The following is a 22,233-nucleotide window of genomic DNA, read 5'->3' as shown; positions in this document are numbered from 1 at the left end:
AAAATCCGTGTACAGTGTGTTCCTTCCATTTTCACATCTTGGGTATGTGTTGCAAAGTACGTAGGAGGCACACGTTTCATGACTGATTTCTTGCAACAAAACCATGAAAAGTCTCGGCACTTGTGTTCCTCTTTAAACTGGAAGTACCGATTGATTGATCAGCTTGTTGGTTGCTACAAAAATAAATACTTACAGACGCAGCAACAACACTTCAATGAGCGAGGCATATTCAGTAAAAGCTTTTTTCTTTTTGTCTCAAAGTATTTGTTCTGCATAATGTTCACAACTGAATGCCTGATACTTGAAAGCTAAACGGAAGGTTCAGGTGCTAAACATTTTTTTTACATGGTTATTATTAGCGGTTTATTGAAAACATAAAACTCAAGGAAAAGATGTTGCTAGCTGTGACATCTGCTAACAAAGATTGAAGCACCTGAGTTGCGGCTAGCAGAAATAAAAGGGATGGGGAAATAAATACGGGAGTGGCTAAAAAGGAAGAACAGGGGTAGGCTTTCACATAGTCCAAACAATCTACTATGGAGGAGTAAAGTTAAAGTGTCGAGCATAAGAATTCAAGGCAATTGAGGACTGTTGAGAATAATTAGTGGCAGAAGAAAGCCATCTTGTATTTAGGTGTAGAATCAATCGTTTTCATACTGTGCATTATTCTGATACACTGTAATGAACAGAAGTTCACAGTGCCCCATCCCAAAAATTTCACTTTCAAGTTCCTTTGACCTATCGGGTATGGAAAAAAGGTTTTCACTTGATCATCTCAAGTACTTGCAAGACTGCAGCATAGTTTGGCTGTTGCAGTGTCTCGGGTGTTTGCAGGATGCAGTCTCCTTCCCTTAATGGGCCGCAAGATTTTATATGTTGTCTGCTTGGCATCAGAAAACACAGCGAAGATTAAAGACTGCATCCATACCATTTTGTCCTTTTAGGTGCTTTTCTTTTTCAAGAAAAAATGTAGCCTTGTCATATTTGGGCAGTATTTTCAGCAATAAAATTCACCTGCTTTCTCCTTCATGGTCATGTTGCCTTAGCTAATGGCATGAGCCATTGATTAGGCCAACATGATGAAAATGACTAAGTTCTTCAGTCATTTTGGTGGAATTCTAAAATGCACTTGGCTCATTCCAGCATTTCGATTACTCGTCATTCATGGTTTATTGTGTCACCGAGATTAATATAGCATCATTGGCCAGCTTCCTTTCTCGAAAGGTGAAAAAAAAATCATTCACAAACATTGTCCATATATACGATAGGAAGGGCACAGTACATTAACACTGATGTCTAACACAAAAGAATTTGGGTGACAGCATAGAAGTGGGCAGTACTTAACATTCAAAGTGTCCAGCAGGTGTGCTGCAGAGGTATCTCCAATTTCTTCTGGCACACTAGTAATGATGAAACATTTGGAGACAAACTGCATTCGCAACAAAGGGTGATCCAGGTCCTCTAAGCTAAACCAAGCATTAGAGGAATTCAGCTCTTCCTCTGTTGTGCTCAGCGCATAATTTGCGGAAACACGAATGATGATTCCAAGACTGGGTCCAACTTAGCTGACGTCTACCACACCTTGCGCTAACAGGCCAGTGCTAACAAAGCGCTTAGCAACTGTGTCCAGGGGGCAACAAAATGCGCAATTATTTTGCATAAACATTTCCATCAGGCGAAGGAGACGTCAAAACACATCCTCTCTGGACTGTTCCAAACCAGTTATGCTGCTGCTTCCACTGCACTAGTGCCCAGTGCACACCATAGTCCAGCAAGCAACATGACAAAGCCCAGGTAGCTCTTATTGGAAAGGTCTGTACCATTTTGCTTTTTGGATTCTTTGCAGTGAGTAGCACTGCTGCACCTACCCACGATCTCTCCACTACTGGCAGAAATAGAGTTTTCATGGTTTTAAAGAAATCAGTTGCAGTAAAAGCACTCTCAGCTCACAAGACATTGCCAACACTGCAACTGTAAGTGGCATAGCCACCACCCCATAATGTAGAACATGCAAATTACTGGTCATGAACTATTCGCCTCCTTGTACACCTACCTCTACACTCATACCAAATGGCAAGCACTTGGTGCTCACTTCCAATGCAGACTATTTGCATTGTTATAGCTGTTGCAAGGCAAAAACACGAGCCATGGTGTTTTGTGTCCTCACATTTGTGTCGCATCCCTCACTTTTTCTATCACCCTCCCCTTCGTCAGTGGTCTCAATATCTAGCCACTCTGTTGCACCAATCTTGACTATTTTACTGGCAATCAATTTTGCTCTTTTCTGCCTTAATCTTTGCACATAAAAAGTAAACAAAACAGTCCCAACAGTAATATGGCTTTCTCCTAGGCATCAAATCAGTAGAGTAGTTCAGGGTAAAATATTCACCTAGTTATTTGAAGTGAAGTCAAGGCTAGTAAAGAAGTGTACAAGCTCAGTCATACTTGTTGCTTAACCAGTAACCGCAGTACAAAAAGTGCAGGCAGAAGGGAGGGCTAACAATAGCAGAGTTTGATCTCCTTCCTTCTGCCCTGGCATTTCACACAGCGTGCACCAAGTTACAAATGCGGCTATGCTGAAATCACTTCTTTTCAGTGTTCATATGTAACTTTATTATAATAAAGCAAAACTTAATTCTAGAACGTGAAGCAGTTTCAATAGCCTTAACCAGCTGGCTCACAGATGAGAGTTCCATGCACTTTCAATATTCAGTACATAACCTCATGCAAGTAAAAACGTAAGCCTGTTCTAGACGATAGTGAGTACACGTCACCTTATTGAGTGAACGGCACGAACGCACTAGACACAAAAATTAAGTCGGTGTAAAGCGATACTTACACAGGGCTATCAATGCAATGACCACCGAGCACAGTACGGCCATCCGCAAAGGATGCACACGTAATCCACACGAGACAGTGGCGCACACTGCCACCTTGAAAACAAAAGGATATGTCGCAAGTGGGTGCACGGTCGAGACCACTAACATGTTATGACGGTTACTTTATTACTGGCTTAGGAAAAAAAAAAAGAGAAATAAGATCCCAGACCCTGATTTACCCAGACACCACAGGGAACAGTAACAGCGCATCAGATGTGAACAACAGTTCACTTGTCCTTTTTCGCGCTCAAGAGGCTGTTGTGAAGCTTGCACACCTCAGGCTCAAAAAGGTCGGCTATGAGTGTGCCGTTTTCGTCGAACCAGCTGGCGATAGACTTCTCCAGCTTGGCCTCGCGTGTTTTCTTCGTTTTTCCATCCTTGTAATGAATCTGCAGGTGATAGATGTGGTCGAAACGCTTCAGCGATGAACTCACCGTCCAGACACTGTCGGGGTCGAAGCCGGTTTTGTCTTTTTGCAGCGCCACAAGAAATATGCCTTTCTCAAGGAACGTAGTGTAAAGTGTCAGGACGCCCATGAGGAAAAAGTAGGAAAGCACGCAGGCGATGAGGACCGTTCTCGACTCGGGAAACGGGTACAAGAAGTCCCACAGAAGAGCAAACATTGCAGCCCCAACAGCGATGCTGCAGATGGCCAGCCGGCCGTCGGTGAGGCGGTGGTTTTCCACGTAGCAGTATTTCTCTGTGAGCACCTTCTTTACCGCGTCGTCCAGAGCATTTCGCACAGCAGATCCGTCCCACTTGTCAATTTTGATAGGCTTCTCAGCTTCTTTCTCTGCACCTGACGTGTCACCGGCATCCTGTACGCGTTTCGACGCCATGGCAGACAATCCGGTGTGGCACGGAGAGGAATGATGACGCCGCCGACGTGTTGCCGTCCGTGAGAGCGATGCCTGCTGGGAAAAGCTTTATCAATGTTACCAACGCAGCTACATCGGCTGTTGCTAGACGTGATCCACAAAGGAATGTGACTGGACTGTAGAAGAGAACGAGGAGTGAAGCAATTTTTTTTTTCAAACCATACATGTTACCAGGTAGTGACCGAAGAGGAGCAGAGAACCCTAATCGTCCTGACTGGTGCACAGTTACGTATAATTTATAGAAGTGGCCCTTGTTTCGAGTTTGAAGGCTAACGAACTTTCTCAGACTTGCAGCCACCTCTCGGAAATAAAGACGCACACTTTGTCACGCAGCGCTCATATTTAGAAGTTAGGTAGTTAAATTTATATGACTATCGCTATTATGGTAGAGAAAGGGGTGGACATCCTCTATTGTGCACGGTCGATGTTCCACTAGGTTTTGTCACATGAATGGTGCCCTGGCCTGACGCTGTAGATGCGACTGGTATGATGCTCCATCAACGAGTTCCTTCACGCATTGCACCAATTAACGCAGAATGCTGCTCCCGGAGTCATTACTCGGCATGCATTCCGCCCGCTGGAATGCTCGTTTTCCTCGCAATGGTACCCCAAGATATCAATTCAATATCATCATTCAATTCACTGCTCACCCGACGCTGCACTGTCATGAACATTATCCGCGATCATTTATAGCCAGCTAGCTATTCCAACCCCCCATTCGCAATGCTGCCCCACATAAAAATGATTTCCATTTCCAGCTAGAAGCATTTCCAGTTCCATATTCCACCTGGAAATGAACTTTCCGGCTGGAGAAGTAATACGGAGGACACATTTCTCAGCTCAAAGTTCCACGCCAAAAATAACACCTACACCAGTTGGAAGGCCATAATTTCTAGCTGTAACTTTTTTTTTCACAGATGTTGAAGGAAAAGACTGGTTTTCACCAACAGCTTTGATTACTTCAGAGTAAAACGAGGCCTAATGGCAAATTGTTTCTTTCTCTTGCTGTCGCATGTCCTATGCTGAAAACGGATGTCATCTACAGATGCGCAAAAACCTCACATTGTCAGCGAACAGCACTTTATAGACGAAAAAAAACACGAAAAAGCGAGCGCACGCGCAAGGAGCAACAACTGAACCTTCGAACGCCGGCCATACTTGATGTTTACTTCATAATAATAATAATAATAATAATAATAATAATAATAATAATAATAATAATAATAATAATAATAATTGGTTTTTTTGGGAAAGGAAATGGCGCAGTATCTGTCTCATATATCATTGGACACCCGAACCGCGCCGTTAGGGAAGGGATAAGGGAGGGAGTGAAAGAAGAAAGGAAGAATGAGGTGCCGTAGTGGAGGGCTCCGGAATAATTTCGACCACCTGGGGATCTTTAACGTGCACTGACATCGCACAGCAGACGGGCGCCTTAGCGTTTTTCCTCCATAAAAACGCAGCCGCCGCGGTCGAGTTCGAACCCGGGAACTCCGGATCAGTAGTCGAGCGCCCTAACCACTGAGCCACCGCGGCGTATAATGAACTTAATGAAAATTTCTTCAATAAGAGCATCTAAAAAAATGCTCAAAACTTATTGCTTTTAAAAAACTACTATAGCGACATACGTTAAGGTAATAATATTTCCGTTAAAAATCTTGTAACAGCTGTGCTTCACAATGCAGAATATTAAAAACAAGTATTTTCTTAATTCTTTCTCATGAGGGGCCTAACCCAGAATATTGCGACCTCGATTTATAATAACTCCACCGATCTCAACAGCTTCCTTATAATTCAACTAGCCCACTTACCAGATAGCGAGATGTTGAGAACTGAAGCTCGATGCCGCACGTGAAGACTGGCATACCCAAAGCATGTCAGCAGTTTAACCTGTTTTTTATTTCCACCCAGAATAAACAAGCTTCTAAAAAGTTGTATTTTATACCACTGTTTAAGCACTCTGTCGGATCGAGTCGAGCCAGTGGTGATTACGTGCATAAGATCTACGGATATCTGAAAACATAAAAATATGAAAACAAAAATCTGGTACTCTCCATTTACTGCACACATGAAACGTAAAGTACGTACGTAATTTATTCACACAACAGTGTACAGTATTATATAACAAATCAAGTGCCACATAAAGAGGACAAAGTATCTAGAAATATTCATACTTCACGCTACTGACAGTGGCGCAACTTAAGGACTTTTTGTCGCTGCCTTTGACCTTCACTTTCCTTGTTCAGGCCCTTAACAAAAATCTGAACCTTAACAAGGCATGAAACTTGACCACTTCGAACAAATTTTCCTTCTCATGGCTAGAGCAGCCAAGCTGCGACAGTGAGACTGAACGTAAGCACTTGGCGAAATCTAGCAAACTCTCTTCATGCAGAACATTTCTGCTGAAGAAGGCGGTGAATTCGTCCTCGATTAGCTTGACTGCAGTGCACAGGGCGGAACTAGGGTAAACAAGCCCACCGTTGTCAAAATGAGCCGTGAAGTGAGAACTCTCATCCATGTTTGCGTCATTTGTTGTCACACAAAGGCAAGATGCACACTGCGAGCATGTGTTTTTTGCGATTGTCTTTCTCGCCACATTATCCAGCAGCATAGTAGATCAAGCCAGCGTTACTTTTCCTTTCTACGTACACGGCATGGTCATTTCTGAACAGGACACTATCAATTGCCTCCTCGACTTCATCAACATTTCCATGGTCAAATAAATCATCAATAATGTTCAAAAGTGGCGCTGCCTTCGTGCTAGACTGTGTTACAGGCGCTTCACTCAAGAGTGCTTTCATAACATCTGGTGAGCAGTTCGTACCTCTAAGTGGTTTTGCCAGGTTATAAAACGACATTAAGTTAACAGTCACCAGAAACTGTGACACGGTAGGGTGGTCGTTACAACCGGATGACTGCCTTATATAATGTAACAGTAGCTTGGTTTGGGCTAGTTGGTAACAGTTCTTAGAAAACATAGCGCAAAAAGGACACGGACGACACAGAAGTGGACAGGACAGGCGCTAACTTGCAACTTTATATTTCGAAAAGCCACCACGTCTAATATATAGGAGCCGATCACCACCGTCAATCGATGAGCATGCGCAAAGAAGAGCACAATCAGGATTACAGCGTGTGAAAAATAGGCAAAAAATTTACGATAAGATAACAAAATGAAAGCACGGTGCCGGGGGAACACTGAAAGAAAAGAGACATCGTGTACTGAAACTTACTGCAAAAAGCGCTTTACAAGCTTGTCAAGGTTAAGAACCAAACAAATAACGCGGCAAAAAAGGAAGATAAACAGATCGACTAAAAGATGAGGGGAGTGTACAAGGCTCCACACTGAGACAAGCACGTGGTGAAGAAAGACAGAATGACAATGGGGAAACTACATTTAAGGGCATGGCAATGGAAGTAAAAGATAGCAGAAATTTAGGCCAAAAACAGATAAGGGCTGTGATACTATACATAATCAAATGAAAAAAATTGAAAAAGTTTGAAACTAGGAAACAATGAAATATATGTATATGAAAAAATACAGAAAGACCTAAACAGAAAAAGGATAAAACCAGAAGTATAAAACACGAGTGTAGAGGGCTCCACGCTAAAACAACGAGGGGGGGATGCAAATATGAGAAAGGAAATAACCGAAGTAAAAGTCAATAAAATGCGAAGGAATAGAAGCAGCCGGAAAACCCAAAGGAAAAGCGGAACCGTTCCAGTTCACAACACCATAAACATTCTTGACACATGGTTCACACCTACAGATAGCCATCAAGGAATTCAACTTCACTGTCCAGTAATTGAATAGAAGGTGTGCTGACGCACTTTTTCCCAGCTTTTCTTATAAAATACGCCTCCATGACTTCACGCTCCGTTTTTCCTTTAGCTGATGTTAAGAATTCTGTTTTATCTATTTTTGGATAGCATCCACTCTTTTGCTCTGTGTCACATGCTTTGCAATGGTCGGCCAGGTTACTTCCTGATTTGTTGCGTACGCATAATCTATGTTCTCTGGCCCTGTCATTGAAGCATCTTCCTGTCTGCGGGCGTCATTATATTGGGCAGACAGGAAGATGCTTCAATGACAGGGCCAGAGATGTCAATGCACATTAAGGATCCCCAGGTGGTCAAAATTATTCCGGAGCCCCTCACTACGGCACCTCTTTCTTCTTTTCTTCTCTTATTTCCTCCTTTATCCCTTCCTTTACAGTGCGGTTCAGGTGTCTCCCGGTATGTGAGAGAGCTACTGCGCCATTTCCTTTACCCAAAAACCAAATTTTTTATTTCGGAGCCCTCAACCACGGCACCCCTTTCTTCCTTTCTTCTTTCACTTCCTCCTTTATCCCTTCCTTTATGGCGCGGTTCAGGTGTCCGCCGAGACGTGAGATAGATACTGCGCCATTTCCTTTCCCAAAAAAACCATTTTTTTTCAATTCTATGAGATGCCGGCAGACGCTTGCCCGCTTGACCGAAGGTCAATTTCAAGGGTCAAAGTAGAGATAGTTGGTGTAACAGGCACTGGTGTCGTGCTGTAGCTGACGTAAGGTGTCGAACCTGACTACCACCAGTTATGCCCATCGTTTGACCTCTCCCTACATTCAAGTTGAAACTTGCGGCCGCGGTGACCTCAAGCTGCATTCAAGGTCAAACTTGCGGCCCCGCTGACGGCTCGAAAAGCTGGTGTAGTGAAGCTTTCCGCTCCAATTATTACCTGCGGTTCAACTACTGCTAAACCTTGTTAGAGAGCGAAATCTGAGGTATATCGCGCAACTAGACACGGTTTGGCGTCTGTAACGCTGAGTGCGTTCCGCACACTGGATAAGCAGTGCGCCCACCCTGCCACCCTGGCAAATGGCAGTTAAATTAATGATTTATCGCGAGAGATTGGTCACCCAATCAACGCTGCGGCCTATTGCTGCAGTACCGCGTGTCTTCCACAACGTTGTCAGCTTTTCCTCCATAAAAACGCAGCCGCCGCGGTCGGGTTCGAACCCGGGAACTCCGGATCAGTAGTCGAGCGCCCTAACCACTGAGCCACCGCGGCGGGGTTCTATATAAAATGAAAATTGGTTTTTGGTGCAAGGAAATGGCGCAGTATCTGTCTCACATATCGGCTGACACCTGAACCGCGCCGTAAGGGAAACGATAAAGGAGGGCGCCTTAGCTTGTTCTGTGCGATGTGAGTGGCCGTTAAAGATCCCCATGTGGTAGAAATTATTCCGGAGCTACGGCACCTCTTTCTTCCTTTCTTCTTTCACTCCCTCCTTTATCCCTTCCCTTACGGCGCGGTTCAGGTGTCCAGCGATATATGAGACATATACTGCGCCATTTCCTTTCCACAAAACCAATTATTATTATTGAATCATGTTCAAAACGGCTCATGCAACTTAATGTTTCAAAGTGAAAGTTTCTGCATGTTTCTCGGATGCAGCAAAACCTCAACTACCCGTATTCATTAAATTCAACAGCCCTCTCTGAAACCGTTTCCTATCGTTACCACGGAGCCACTATCAACAATAAACTAACACCGTTAGATCACATGCAGACTTAGTGCAGACGCTTCCAAATCACTATGTGAGACAGATCTGCGTCATTTCCTTTCCCCAAAAACCAATTTTCATTTTCTATAGACCGTCGGCGTTCATTGTATTCATTGCCACTGGCGTTGACAACGTTCTAGACTCCGATGATTTTGAGGATAGGAAGGCGCATAACTGACTCCCTGAAACAGTGGAGGCCTCCATAACGCTTTGAGGTATACGAGGCGGTGGTGAGAAGATGTGGGCTGTATGTATTAGCGCTTACAACGTTGTGGCAGACACTCGGCACTCTAGCAATAGGCCGCAGCTTTGATTAGGTGGTCAACCTCTCGCTATCAATCATTAACTGCCACTTTGCCAGGGTGGCAGGATGGGCGCACTGCCGATCCGCTCTGCGGAACGCACTCAGCGTTACAGACGCCAAGCGTTGTCTAGTTGCTCGATATACCTCAGCATTGCTCTCTAACCAGGTTTAGCAGTATTTGAACCGCAGCTAATTGTATCCCGTGGCCCCTGTTCATCATAGACTTTATACAGGGCGGCCTGCCGCTTTCTATGCTTTCTATGTCAGTTGTATTCTTCAATATGCATAGAAAAAATTGAAATTGAAAATTGGTTTTTGGGGAAAGTCAGTGGCGCAGTATCTGTCTCACATATTGGTGGACGCTCGAACCGCACCGTAAGGGGAGGGATAAAGGAGGGAGTGAAAGAAGAAAGGAAGAAAGAGGTGCCGTAGTGGAGGGCTCGGTATAATGTCGATCACCTGGGGATCTTTAACGTGCATGGACACCACACAGCACACGGACGCCTTTGCGTTTCGGCTCCATCGAAACGCGGCCGCCGTGGTCTGGTTCGGACCCGGGTTCATAGCTTCAGTGCCGCGTTTCTGCTACAACGTTGTGAATGCCAACGAACACAGCACACACCTGTCACTACCGCCAGGTAGGTTAAAGCGCGACTGAGGTGTCCACTGTCCCGGGGGCCAGTTACGCGCCTTTGCTTTGCTTTCGAAGAAAATTGGAGATTGGTTTTGAGGAAAGGAAACAGCGCAGTAACTGTCTCACACATAGTGGTGGACACCCGAACCGCGCCCGGCGGCGGCGACGGCGCGCGGCGGAACGCCTGTGGCTCGCTGAAGCTGAGCTGAAGGTTACACGTCGGCGTACCCGAAACGCGCCGCAGCTAGTCCAGTTCAGCTTTCGCTTCAGAACTGTAAAGAATGGCCCAAAAAGTACCGCGCAAGGGGTCGCGCTGTAGATGCGTCCTCCATCAAGATACGCAATACCTTTCAAAGCTAGGAGCGAGGGCACGAAAAACAAAGTATAGAAGACAAAACCTCCCCTTTCCCGTGTTCGGTTCCGGCGGGCCAACAAAAAAATAATGAACTTTTGTTTATATACGCCCCATGTCTCAAATACGTGATTTAACAATATGGAAAAGGTGCCGCAAGGTACCCAGAATGATGGTCTGAACTAGAAAGCGCCTCTCAAGCACAGGCAGATGAAACATCTGTGCTGAGTGTACACGAGCTGTAATGTCCTGTACTACCGAATACCATTTAAGAGAATTGATTGCTTTCAAAAAAAATATGTCGTACACGTTCATTTTTTTTTTTATTCGAGAAGTGTGCCATGAGGCATAAGTTGAAAAAGGAAAGGGGGGAAGGAATGCACGGGATTGAAAGTTAAAAGAAGGAGTGAAGAACCGTTGCGCTGAGGTAGTCGCAGAGGTTGTTAATGAAACGGTTGTCCATTGTCCACTTCACGAAGTCACTTTCGCGGTTCCACCGCAGGCCCACCTCCCTGAGGAGCCGTTTTCTGATAGCAGCCGTCGCTGGGCACGTCCACAACAAGTGCCGCACATCACATATGTCCGGTGCAGCGCCACAGTGAGGGCACCGGTCAGGTAGTGGCAGATCTTTGGCACGCCACCGATGACGGACAGATGGTGTCAGAGCCGCCCCTGCCCGAATCCGGCGCACGGATACCTCCTCCTGCCGAGTAAGACTACGGGGGAGAGGGTGCGAACACGGAGGAATTAGAGCGCGTGTTCGCTGGCGCAGAACTTCGGAATCGGAAACGTGGGACAGGAACGGATCTGGGGGAAGAGGGGAAGGTGGCGGATCGTCTAATGTATGAAGATGAGTCATAGCATCCGCTTGAATGTTATGTGGATCCTGGGCATGGCCGCGAATCCAGTGTATGCGCACAGGACATGGATACTTTGCGCAGAGCACATGAATAGATTGTGAAATCTGGAACGTTCGTCGAACAGCCTTCAGCTGTTTAAGGGCGGCGCGGGAGTCGGTGTAAATGTGAACTGTATTGAATGTTGGAACGAGCGGAAGGGAAGCAATGGCATTGTAAATGGCTTGAAGTTCCAATGCCAGGGGAGTGCACGTATCCGCAGTATACGTCGCGCGAGAGTTGAGATGCGGATGAGATGGACTATACACAGCAGTAACTCCCCTCTCTGCAGAATGAGATGCATCCGTGTATAATATGCACCCTTCAGGCAGATACGCTGCTGATACCGACGGGGAAACAGTGGGGCGATTGTCAGTGAGCTGGCAATAGGACCACGGTGGAAGTGTCTTTAAACGATGAAGTTTGAGAGACTGTTTTCGAGCTCTATTTGCCACCCGTTGGTCGATGATCTCACTGAGTGTATTAAGTTGGGCGAACTCCTGTAGCACAGGTATGGGTGTTAAACGAGGCAGATATGTTATGACGCGCATAGCCTCACGATTGATAGCTTCAAGGGAGTCCCACTGTCGGCGGGTGAGACGTTGAAATTGAGCCTGATATACTATCCGTGGCTGAAGGATAGAGCGCACAAGCTGGCGGGCCGTATGAGCACGTGCGCCACCAGAGCGCATAGCTATGCGACGAATCAGACCTAGAGTAGCGTGAGCCGATTTACGGGTGGCTGTCAGCCACGGGGTGCCAGTCCCAGATGTATGGAGGAGAAGACCAAGAATACGAACAGTTTCTACCTGAGGAATCAGAGAATTATGTACCGTAAAATTTAAAGGGGGAGCTTTCCGTAAGGCGGCTTTATTTCCAATTCGAATGAAACATGATTTAGTAGGAGAGAGTGTTAGACCCAAAGGTGGGAGGCGAGATGTCAATACATCCAGCGCGTGTTGAAGGACCGACTGATGAATAGACGCATCTGGATGACAGCACCACAAGGTGATATCATCGGCATATGCAAGCACGCGGATAGAAGGGATGGTCTCTAGGGCTCGAACCAGAGGAATTAAAGCCACATTAAATAATGTGGGGGCGAGAACGGAGCCCTGCGGCACTCCTCTATTGGAAGTGAAATTACCAAAGGGCTTTCCGTGGACACGCACGCTGAAGGTTCGATTTGCTAAAAAGGCGTGAATGGAGAGGAGGAACCGGTGAGGGAGACCAAGAGTTTGAAGGGAGGCAAGAATGGCAGAGTGAAGGATGTTATCATATGCCTTTGTTATGTCTGTAGCGATTACGGTTCGTACAAGGTGACTCTGTGGAGAGTGGTCAAGCACGTCAGCAGCCAAAGTAGCAAGGCCGTCCTCCGTTCCAATATGTGGGCGGAAACCAATTTGGGAATCTGGGTAACAATCATGGGATTCCAGCCACCATGATAAGCGTGCGGCTAGAATGTTTTCATAAAGCTTGCAGATGGTAGGGGTAAGGGAAATTGGACGAAGGGCCGAGAGAGATACTGGAGGCTGACCTGACTTGGGGATTGGAACCACAATAGAATGCTTCCAGTCTCCCGGCATGGTGCCAGAAAGCCACACTTCGTTAAAAGTATCAAGTAGGGTTTCCAAAGCCCTCCCTTCCAAGTTACGGAATAAGGAGTTAGGTATGCCGTCGTGCCCGGGAGTAGTAGTAGTTTTTAAACGGTCAATGGAGGCCAGCAGCTCTGCCATGGTGAGGTCAGAAGTAATCCCATCGGGGGGCTCTGTTACCGATAAGTCAGGTGGAGACGTAGCGGTGCAGTCATGGTTTGGAAAAAATTGACGGGCCGCTTGTTGTGCAAATGTGTCCTCATCCACATTTAGCGCGAGGCGAATGCTCTCTGTGTAATCTGCAACCTGAGAAGGGCGCTCCATGGCGTGAAACACTCTCCAAAGATGTCGATTGCCCTGCGTAGAGGACAGGCGGGCACACCATGCAGCCCAGCGTTGCCTGCCTAGCCGCTTTGCATAGCGCCGCGCCCGTGCGGTAGCGCGGTGAAGAGTAGGAAGAGCCGAAGGGTCATCGGGGTGACGAGTAGCGTAAAGATCCGCCTGGCGACGAAGAGCCCACAGATTCAAGAGATGTATGTCCGGGTTTGGGTCATCTTCATTTACAGTAGTGGTAATAGTGTGAGTAGCGAGAACATCAGATAGAGTAGACAATGCTGAAGAGGGGTTGAATGTAGATAAATGATTGTCTGCGCGTACAGAATCCCATGATGTTATTCGTACAGTGCGGCGTATTTTCCGTAGACGCGTAGGCGTGAGGGAGATAAAAATAGGGCTGTGATCGCTACCCCAAGTATCAGAATCAACAGCCCAACGAGGGTTACCGGGGCCTAACCACCAAGTCAAATCAGGTGAATACAGGCCACCTCGTGGGCGGGTAGAAGTATTCGGGTGGTTTAAAAGTTGAAAGGAATGATCTGAAAAGCTCCCTTGGATGTGTGAACCCCTTGAGGAATCCGATGGGTAACCCCACGCAGTGTGTGCGCCGTTGAAGTCACCGCCAACTAGAATAGGGATACCCGAGTTGGTAGAACGTAGAAAACGAACCCATCCCAGATTGGGAGATGCGGAGCCAGGACGACTATAAAAAGAAACTAGAATAAGGGGTGTGCGGGCAGGTTTTACGAGAAGGGCGACAACCTCTTGACGTGTGTTGCACCACCGTGAAAGGTCAAGCGGTGTGTGCGGAACTGAACTGTGAATATAAATTGCAGATTTACCTGGGCTGAGGGAGGAGGCGGTGCAACGGCGATCAGGGATAGATGGTGAATGGTATGCGCAGAAACCTGTAAGGCGTGGGAGTGCATTATGCTCTTGCAGTAGGAACGCCCATGCCCTCAGCTTTCCGTCGCGAAGGCGGATGTTCACTTCAGAGGCCTTATTAGCGAAACCTCGACAGTTCCACTGCACCACCACCGATGATGATGCGCTATCCATGACGAGGCCGAAGAGCTTCCACGATGAGGGATGTCACCTGCTTCATCAGCGCTAATATCTTGTCCACTGTCGGGGTAGTCACGGCTAACAGGTGGTCGGCACCTGATTGTGGGCCAGTGCTTACCCTAGGTGATTCCTCTGATGATTGCTCCCGAGTTATGAGAATTCTTCGAGAGGATTGAGAACGACGCTGTTCCCGGCGCTGGGTGAGTTCGTCTAGTCGGCGGCGAGCCTCCGCGATTGCATTGTCTAAAGCTGTGTCTTCATCTGTAGTATCCACATGTGATGGATGCACTGGACGTTTGGGCGTACCATTTGATCCGGGAAGGTGAGCCGCTTGTGCATATGTACGCTGGCGAGGAGACGTATGGTGAGCAGCAGGCTCAGATAAAGGAAGTTCAGGGAAGTCGTTGTCGTCACATGCGAGAGCTGCAAAGCGATTACTTGTAGGGACATCCATTTTTGCAGGCGACTTGTGAAACTTCTTCGCTTGCTTCTTCTTTGGACAAGCGGGGGAGCGAATGTCATGGTCCGGCGATTTGCACAGGGCACAATGAGCTGTTGGTTCATTCATGTCGGCCACAGCTGCTGGATTAGGGCAGGTATTTTGCATATGTCCTTCTTTGTGGCAGTGATAGCAAAAAATACGACGAGGTCGGAAGGGCTGTGGTTTGACGATCGCACCGTAGTAGGTAAGGTACTTCGGGAGAGTCAACGGGCCTTGCAGGATGAGCAGGTATGAGCCCCGGCGACCCATAGGCCGTGCTTGCAGTACAACATGAGTTGAGCAGCGAATATTGGCGCGCACCTCCTCGGGAGGGCTCGTGCTGTCGACATGATAAACCATGCAGCGGAGTGTGTCAGGACCAGATGCAAAATATATTTGCACCGGGACATGCTTGCTGTCATCCAGGGGGATCCGCGTAACTGCGCAAAGTTTCTGGGCGTCCATCAAGGATGACAAGTTTACCGTGATGGTGTTCGATGGGCGATGGACGACAAACCCGCAGTAGTTCGAAGAGCCAAGGGCATGGTCAATTGTGGCTTGAACATTCCGGGCAGGGATGGCAGTCATATCAAAGCGCAATGTAGGCTTGATGGTAACGCGGAACGAGTTCGCAGCAGGCGAAAGAGAGCCTTGACTCACGGGAGGCATCTGTGGAGGAGGCTCAGACGCTGGTGACGGCCCTTGGTGGGAATACTGAATTGGCGCGACGGGTACAGTTTCTTGAGGGAGTGCCACGGGCACGGAGGCGGTAGAGCAGTCCATGTCACAGGCCAAAGTCGTAGCATCGGAAGACGGCGCAGGCTGGAGGCCCAGAGGCGCTGACGATTGCGTGGACGTGGAGGCTGCGTCAGGTGGCAACACAGCGGGCATCCGCGTAGCCGTCGTCGACAACGCAGAATCCATGCAGACGCGTAGCGCGGCCTCGCTCGGCAGCGCCGAGCTAAGCCTAGCTTGCCCCTGAGGGTTCCGGTTGGGTTTTCTCACTTGAGAATGCGCCCGCCGTGCCGGGAATTTCTCCGTAGGGGCGTCGTCAGCATTCGGTCGCACGGAGGGCACTGTCCGACCCACGCCACACACGAGAAGACAGCGAAAAGCGAAAACACAGACCTAGAAGCAGACACGTATCCACCCACTAGGTCTTCGTCTTCTTCCAGTACACGTTCATCTGGCTGTAAACATATGACTCGTCCTAATCAAGCAAAGAGTCAAACGTGGCAAAACCGTTCCTAAAGCCTGCTGGTTTCCACTCTGGACACTTCAAGCTATCCTTGTGAACACGCATTGAGAGGCGGGTTATAATGCGTAAATTCTCCCTGACTAAATCTGTTTTTTTCACGTGAATGAATGTTAAAATCACAAGTTGCATCGTGTTGCTCAAGCTGCGTGTATCTTTTAATTGACCATTTAAATAAATGCATTTCTAAAGTAAGTGTAAAAGGAAAACTAACGTGCAGGCAAATAGTTTCTTCTGCTGCAGGTATATCGTAGATGATAAAAAAACATTTAGTAGCGAGAAAAACAAAGGCGTAGTAACAGACACACTCTCGGTGGACACCTCAATCGCACATTGAGGGAATGGTTTAAAGAGGGAATGGAGGATGGCGGTGGTGAAAAAAAATTGGCTGGCGATTGAAGAGATTTAAGAACGAAATATTGTGGGAAAACAGAGTATTTTGCACATTGACATAACCCCACGTGCCACAAAGTGCGATTGAGGTGTCCACTGTGGCTGGGAACCAGTTATGAGCCTTTCCCTTTCTTTCATCACCGCCAGGTAGGTTAAAGCGCGACTGAGGTGTCCACTGTCCCGGGGGCCAGTTACGCGCCTTTGCTTTGCTTTCAAAGCAGCAGCAGCAACTGCTGCTGCTGCTAGCTGCTTGCTGCTGCTGCTGCTGCTGCTGCTGCTGCGGCGGCGGCGGCGGCGGCGGCATATGGTCCTAGAAGCGGGTAGTGGGTTCAGGGAGAGCCCGCGAGTGCGCCATCTCACGTCGATAGCGCAAGATGGCGCCACCGGAGCACCGGCTGTAAAGAACCCGCGATATACCCGCGATACGCGCTGCGTTCGCAGCGCTGTGTGCATCTGATGTAACACCGAAAATCGGACGTCTACAGCTCCAATGCGTTTTTCTTTAAACCTACCTTTCAAGGCAAAGAGCCCAGAAAAGGTGGAAAGGCGGACATGCCATAAGTTTGTGCGAAGATAAAGCGGACCCGACGAGTGCAGAGACAGAGCAGCCGTACGACGATACGGTTGCATTTCTGAACGCAAACCTCAAAAACAGGGCAGAAGTAAAATTGTGGTTGAGCCAATCGCTTAATTTTCCATCAACATTTTCGATGCACGTCCAGACGCAATCACATTCACTGTTAATTTTAGCTAAACAGTTGCGACACGCGTACTTACGCATCCTGAACAGAGAGATCCCGAATCGACGAGGCTTTATTTCATCAACTTCAGCTTTTATTTTCCAAAGTACACATTCACTGAAATCTATAGAGCTAATTCCTGCTACGGTGATGTCATTAGTAGGCGGTCACGGCGGTTCCTACAATGCGCGAAATTTCGTAATAAACATGTAAAAAAGAAAGTAGGGGAGCTAATGGTAGCAAACAAGTTTATTGGTACAATAAACGGGCAGCCTCCTCTTTTTCAAGGCACTGCCTACGGCTGCTACGAGAGGGGCACTATAGACAACGCTTATCTTCGTGAACAATTCCTTTTTCCGGCGTTGCTGTTGCGATTGGTTCAGCCCTTTTACATAAAAGTGCAGCCTTGTCAGCACATAGAACTTCGTCAACCCTGTTGTGAGCGCATCTGCCTGCTTGCTGCAACCTAAGGCATAACGAAAATTTGCCTTCACAAGCAGCATTAAATCTACAATATGTCACTGCAGAGTTCATTGCGACTGAAGAAAACAGGGAATGTGTTCTCTAACTTCTTCACTGCCCGGAAAAGTTCATGCTAAAGATACAACAACTCTCCCTTGTCACATATCACTGTGAACTCAGAATTTCTGCCTTCCTTATTGGAGCTTTCCAACAGAAAGGCTTTGCAGTGCTTGCAGTCATAACGTTAAAAGAAACTTTCGGGCAACATACCTTGCCATATAATGTATAAGCCGGTCGTCGCTCTTCTGCTCTACATACTCTCTGTGCTCAGCAGGAATACTCTGAAGCATGCGCTCGGATGAAGCTAGGTTGCCTTTCTCGATGAGCTGGTCGATTGCAGCAACCCTGTCTTCTTTAGCAGGAGCATCGCACGCACCCTGGAGAGAACTTATTTCTCCACTACCTCTATTAAGGTCAGCATTTCCTGAGCGCACTGTCTTGGCAAGATTGTAAAACGACAAGCTGTTGACGACAATTAGAAACTGTGTGGGGGTTGGGTGGTCGTTGGATCCGTAGGATTGCCTGATTATGCCAAATAAATTTTCCAGTGGATCCTGGCTCAATCTGAATGTCATGATGTACTTAATTCCCTGGCTGGCAAATTCGGCGTCTTTCCTCATCTTTCGGCACGGTAAAAAACAACGGCTGCTTTCCTTTAGTCCACTTGTAGCCGGTTTGACACCCGGGAGCAAAGCAGTGTCGTTGCTGTTGACGGTTCGGCATTCCTACGTTTCACGAATGAAGAAGGCAGCCGGCGAAACAAACTAAAATGAAGCGCTGAAAAAACGAAGAACAGCAAAGCCGCAAACCATGCGTGAACAAACATGCGAGAGGCAGCACATGGGCACCACCAACAGCCAGCCCACGCGACTACAGCGCCGCCGCTAACATCCGGGTCCCGTCCGCGCACGCGGCCTCGCCGCAATGCATGGGGCGCGCCGGCTGCTGAACCCACTACCCCCTTCCTATGGACCTCCTTCACCCCGCGACGTCACGAAGATGCGGTGACGCTGATGTTAGCAGCGACTTTCGCATGGTAGGCAAAACAGGTTCCGCTTGCCCGTGCCTACCGCAGCTGCCGCAGCTACCGGCGGCTGCTTCAAGCCTGTGCACTGCAGAAGCAGCATGTATTGACCAGCTGCGTCACTGCTGGATCCGCGTAGTAACATAAAAAATATTAAATTAGCCTCGATAGGTTTCTCGCGCATAAATGCCGCGTTCGGAAACTGGCTAGCAGGCATTGGGCCACGGTAGTAAAGCGCGAAGTCTGAGAGTCGATAGGCACTGCCACTCAATGCGCTTAATAGCATGCAAGTTACTACGTTCATTCACCTGAACTTCAGGATAGTAGGCTGATAATTGCTCAAGGAAAAAGAAGACATATGCAGCTGCACACGTACTTATCACCTTGAGCCGGAGTGCACGGGGCGCCGACAGGTTAACTCGCCCCCAAGGAATGCGTTTTTTTCTTAATAGCACACCATGTTTTAATGGCGCGTTTTATGACATTTAATATTTACTTGAAACTGTTTCTTGATATGACGACGTAATTATTTCATTCGAGTAGAAAGAAGTCTGGTAAGTTGTGTCAATCTTGCGCGGTCGCGTTGGTGTGCTTAGAATAGCGTACCTTAAGTGTGCTAAACGCCATATGCTTTTTCATTGCATCATGCATGTGTCATGTTTCATGAGATCCCGGGTTCGAACCCGACCGAGGCGGCTGCGTTTTTATGGAGGAAAAACGCTAAGGCGCCCGTGTGCTGTGCGATATCAGTGCACGTTAAAGATCCCCAGGTGGTCGAAATTATTCCGGAGCCCTCCACTACGGGCACCTCTCTCTTCCTTTCTTCTTTCACTCCCTCGTTTATCCCTTCCCTTACGGTGCGGTTCAGGTGTCCGCCGATATACGAGACAGATACTGCGCCATTTCCTTCCCCCCCCCCCCAAAAAAAAACGAATTATGTTTCATGAGGTAGCTTGTTTGGAAAGAAGCAGAAGCAGCCATGCTACTAACAGACACGTGGCAAGATTTAGAGGGGAAGCGGCAATGAAAAGTGTTTTCGTTATTCATGCATGCGATATATAACTAAACTTGGTGCAAATATGAAATTCCTACGCTAGTTTCAGTAATTCCTTTTATTTATAGCTATACCTGGTGCAGTTCTGGGTAATTATAATTAACACCGTCGTCAAGTCCCCCCAAGGTCTCAAATAATTGAGTAGATAGTGCGCAGTTTTTTTATGCCAGCATGTACATAAAGCCCTGTTCTGTACGATGACGCGATTAGTTCTTTTTCTATATGATCAGTACTCATGCATGCATAGTTACATGAAAACGTTTCTTAAAAGAAATAACTAACACAGTACTGCACGTGTAGGGAAAAAAATCGAGAGATTTATTACGCTCCTCAACGTCTCAGGAATAGTTTGCGACAAATGGAATCATTTGATTTTCATGCGAATTACGAAGGTGAGTGATCCAGTCGCAGAAAATGTGAGAGGTCACAAAACGAACCTTAAAGTTTATTCCCTCGTTTATGGCATCTTCGCTTTCGCTTTGGTCAAAGAAATGCGGCACTGTAATCAAAGAAGTTACCTCACAATTTTTGATGACCACACTTCTAAAAAGCGTAATTTATAAATTTGTACTTAATATTTTGCTATAATTTTTCGTCACGAAACCAGACTTCAGGGCTAGGAAAGAAAATAATTCTAGAAATCAAAAATTTTCACCAAATCGACCAGCTTAACAAGAGGACAAGTCGGCCTGGCTGGTGCGTAGTCATGCGGCTAAAAACAGCACTAAGCGAAACAGGAGACCAGGGACACGACGCTGTCCCCACTTTTCGCACAGCGCGACACGTACGTATGTAAGCAGACGATGAGCGCATGTCTGCTCCGACGAAACGACGCCAGCACTTCCCCTCACTATTGTCCAGAAGTAAAATCATTCCGGCTAGTGCAGAGTGTCAAAACTTGTTTTATTCAATGCCTAGCGCATAAATAAACGGCAGGAACGCTTTCTACATGTGTACTACTAACCATATATTCAATACAGTGAAAAACTATTCCTCTTTATAGGCCGCACGTGGCCAACGCGAGCTCGTGTACTTCAACAAATTACTAAGTTGGAAGCATCGACCATTGCTATGATTCGCAGAAACTGGAAACGCGCCTACAAGCCTTGAAAACCCGCGCTCAACACCTATCCGCGACGCCACTCCCCGACCTTTTGCCTACCACGAGCTCGCTAGCGACTGCAGCGCCACCTCGTTTGTTTACAAACATGCAGGAGGTCCATAGCAGCGGCGGCGGCGGCGGCAGCAGCATGCTGCTGGCAACGATTGTTACTCGATAGTTTTAAACCGCGGTGCATCATAATGATTTCCTTAAGCGTGTTGCAGCAACATCAGTTCCAACGTTCACTGGTAATAACCAGAGAAAAAATGTTTGATTTCCGCTTACAGACAAAAATTGTTAGTTCGGAAAATTTTACTACGTTGAAGCGTGCTTCTAGTCCCTACAGGGACATGAGCGATTTAGATATCGCCGTTACACTGCCTTGTGACATCTCATTTCGTTATAGTGAAGCTTAACTGTAATGTGTTCCCAGCAAAATTTTCGTAAATGTGCTTACGCTTGCAGCAGTGCCATACGCGCCACTAGTTCATGTTTATTTCACCAGAGGCAGCAGTTGACATTAAGGGTTGAAATTTTCAGCAAAATAAACCCATTTATAAGTGCGATTGTTTTCCTTTACACGAAGATAATATTACAACTGAGCACTGAATTGAAATTGAAACAATAAGAAAGCACGGTGCTACATTACAATGCAGATGTAAATGGAGACTCGAATTTACACGAAACCAGAAATGTCTTCCATATGACGCACGTATCAGGCCGCCACCATCATAAGCAATGAATTTCCAATCCAAGGGTCTTATGTAGCACATCGTGAGGTTTAGGTCCTTTCTTGCTGCTGGCGGAGGTAGCCTGGCATTGCACGGCAGGTATAGTTGATCCACATTCATGGTATTCCAGCGCACCGGCACATAGCCAAAGAAAGGAAGACAGAAAAGAAGAGGACGAACACAGCGCTGTGTTCGTCCTCTTCTTTTCCGTCTTCCTTTCTTTGGCTATGCGCCGGTGCGCTGGAATACCATGAATGTGACTCAAGAATACCAACTAGCCAAAGAACTGACTCTACTGAAATAGTTGATCCACCGTAACGACACCTAACACAAATGTAATGAATTGAGTTGACCATTCGTGGCACAGTACTGTACCCTGTATAAGCAGGAACCCTCGCCCCTTGCATAAAGAGACCATCACGTGGTTCTTCTACGCGTTGCAGTTT

At 47.1% G+C, this 22,233-nt stretch overlaps 1 protein-coding gene across 1 annotated transcript; it reads right to left on the bottom strand.

Annotated features, from left to right (window-relative positions):
- Window positions 1-2,986: 2,986 nt before the first annotated feature.
- Spase25 (Signal peptidase complex subunit Spase25) lies at window positions 2,987-3,820 on the bottom strand. The gene has a single exon (XM_077648805.1). The coding sequence runs from the start codon at window positions 3,716-3,718 to the stop codon at window positions 3,107-3,109; it is 612 nt and encodes a 203-aa protein (XP_077504931.1). The 5' UTR covers window positions 3,719-3,820; the 3' UTR covers window positions 2,987-3,106.
- Between the last annotated feature and the right edge of the window lie 18,413 nt (window positions 3,821-22,233).

Source organism: Amblyomma americanum, chromosome 1 (genome assembly GCF_052857255.1).
Source record: "Amblyomma americanum isolate KBUSLIRL-KWMA chromosome 1, ASM5285725v1, whole genome shotgun sequence".
Taxonomy (NCBI): Eukaryota; Metazoa; Arthropoda; class Arachnida; order Ixodida; family Ixodidae; genus Amblyomma; species Amblyomma americanum.
Note: the sequence above shows the minus strand (reverse complement) of the source record. Positions and strands in the feature narration are given on the sequence as shown.

Coding starts and splice junctions, on each gene's coding strand:
- Spase25 (XM_077648805.1), bottom strand. CDS start 3,718: ATGGCGTCGAAACGCGTACAGGATGCCGGTGACACGTCAGGTGCAGAG.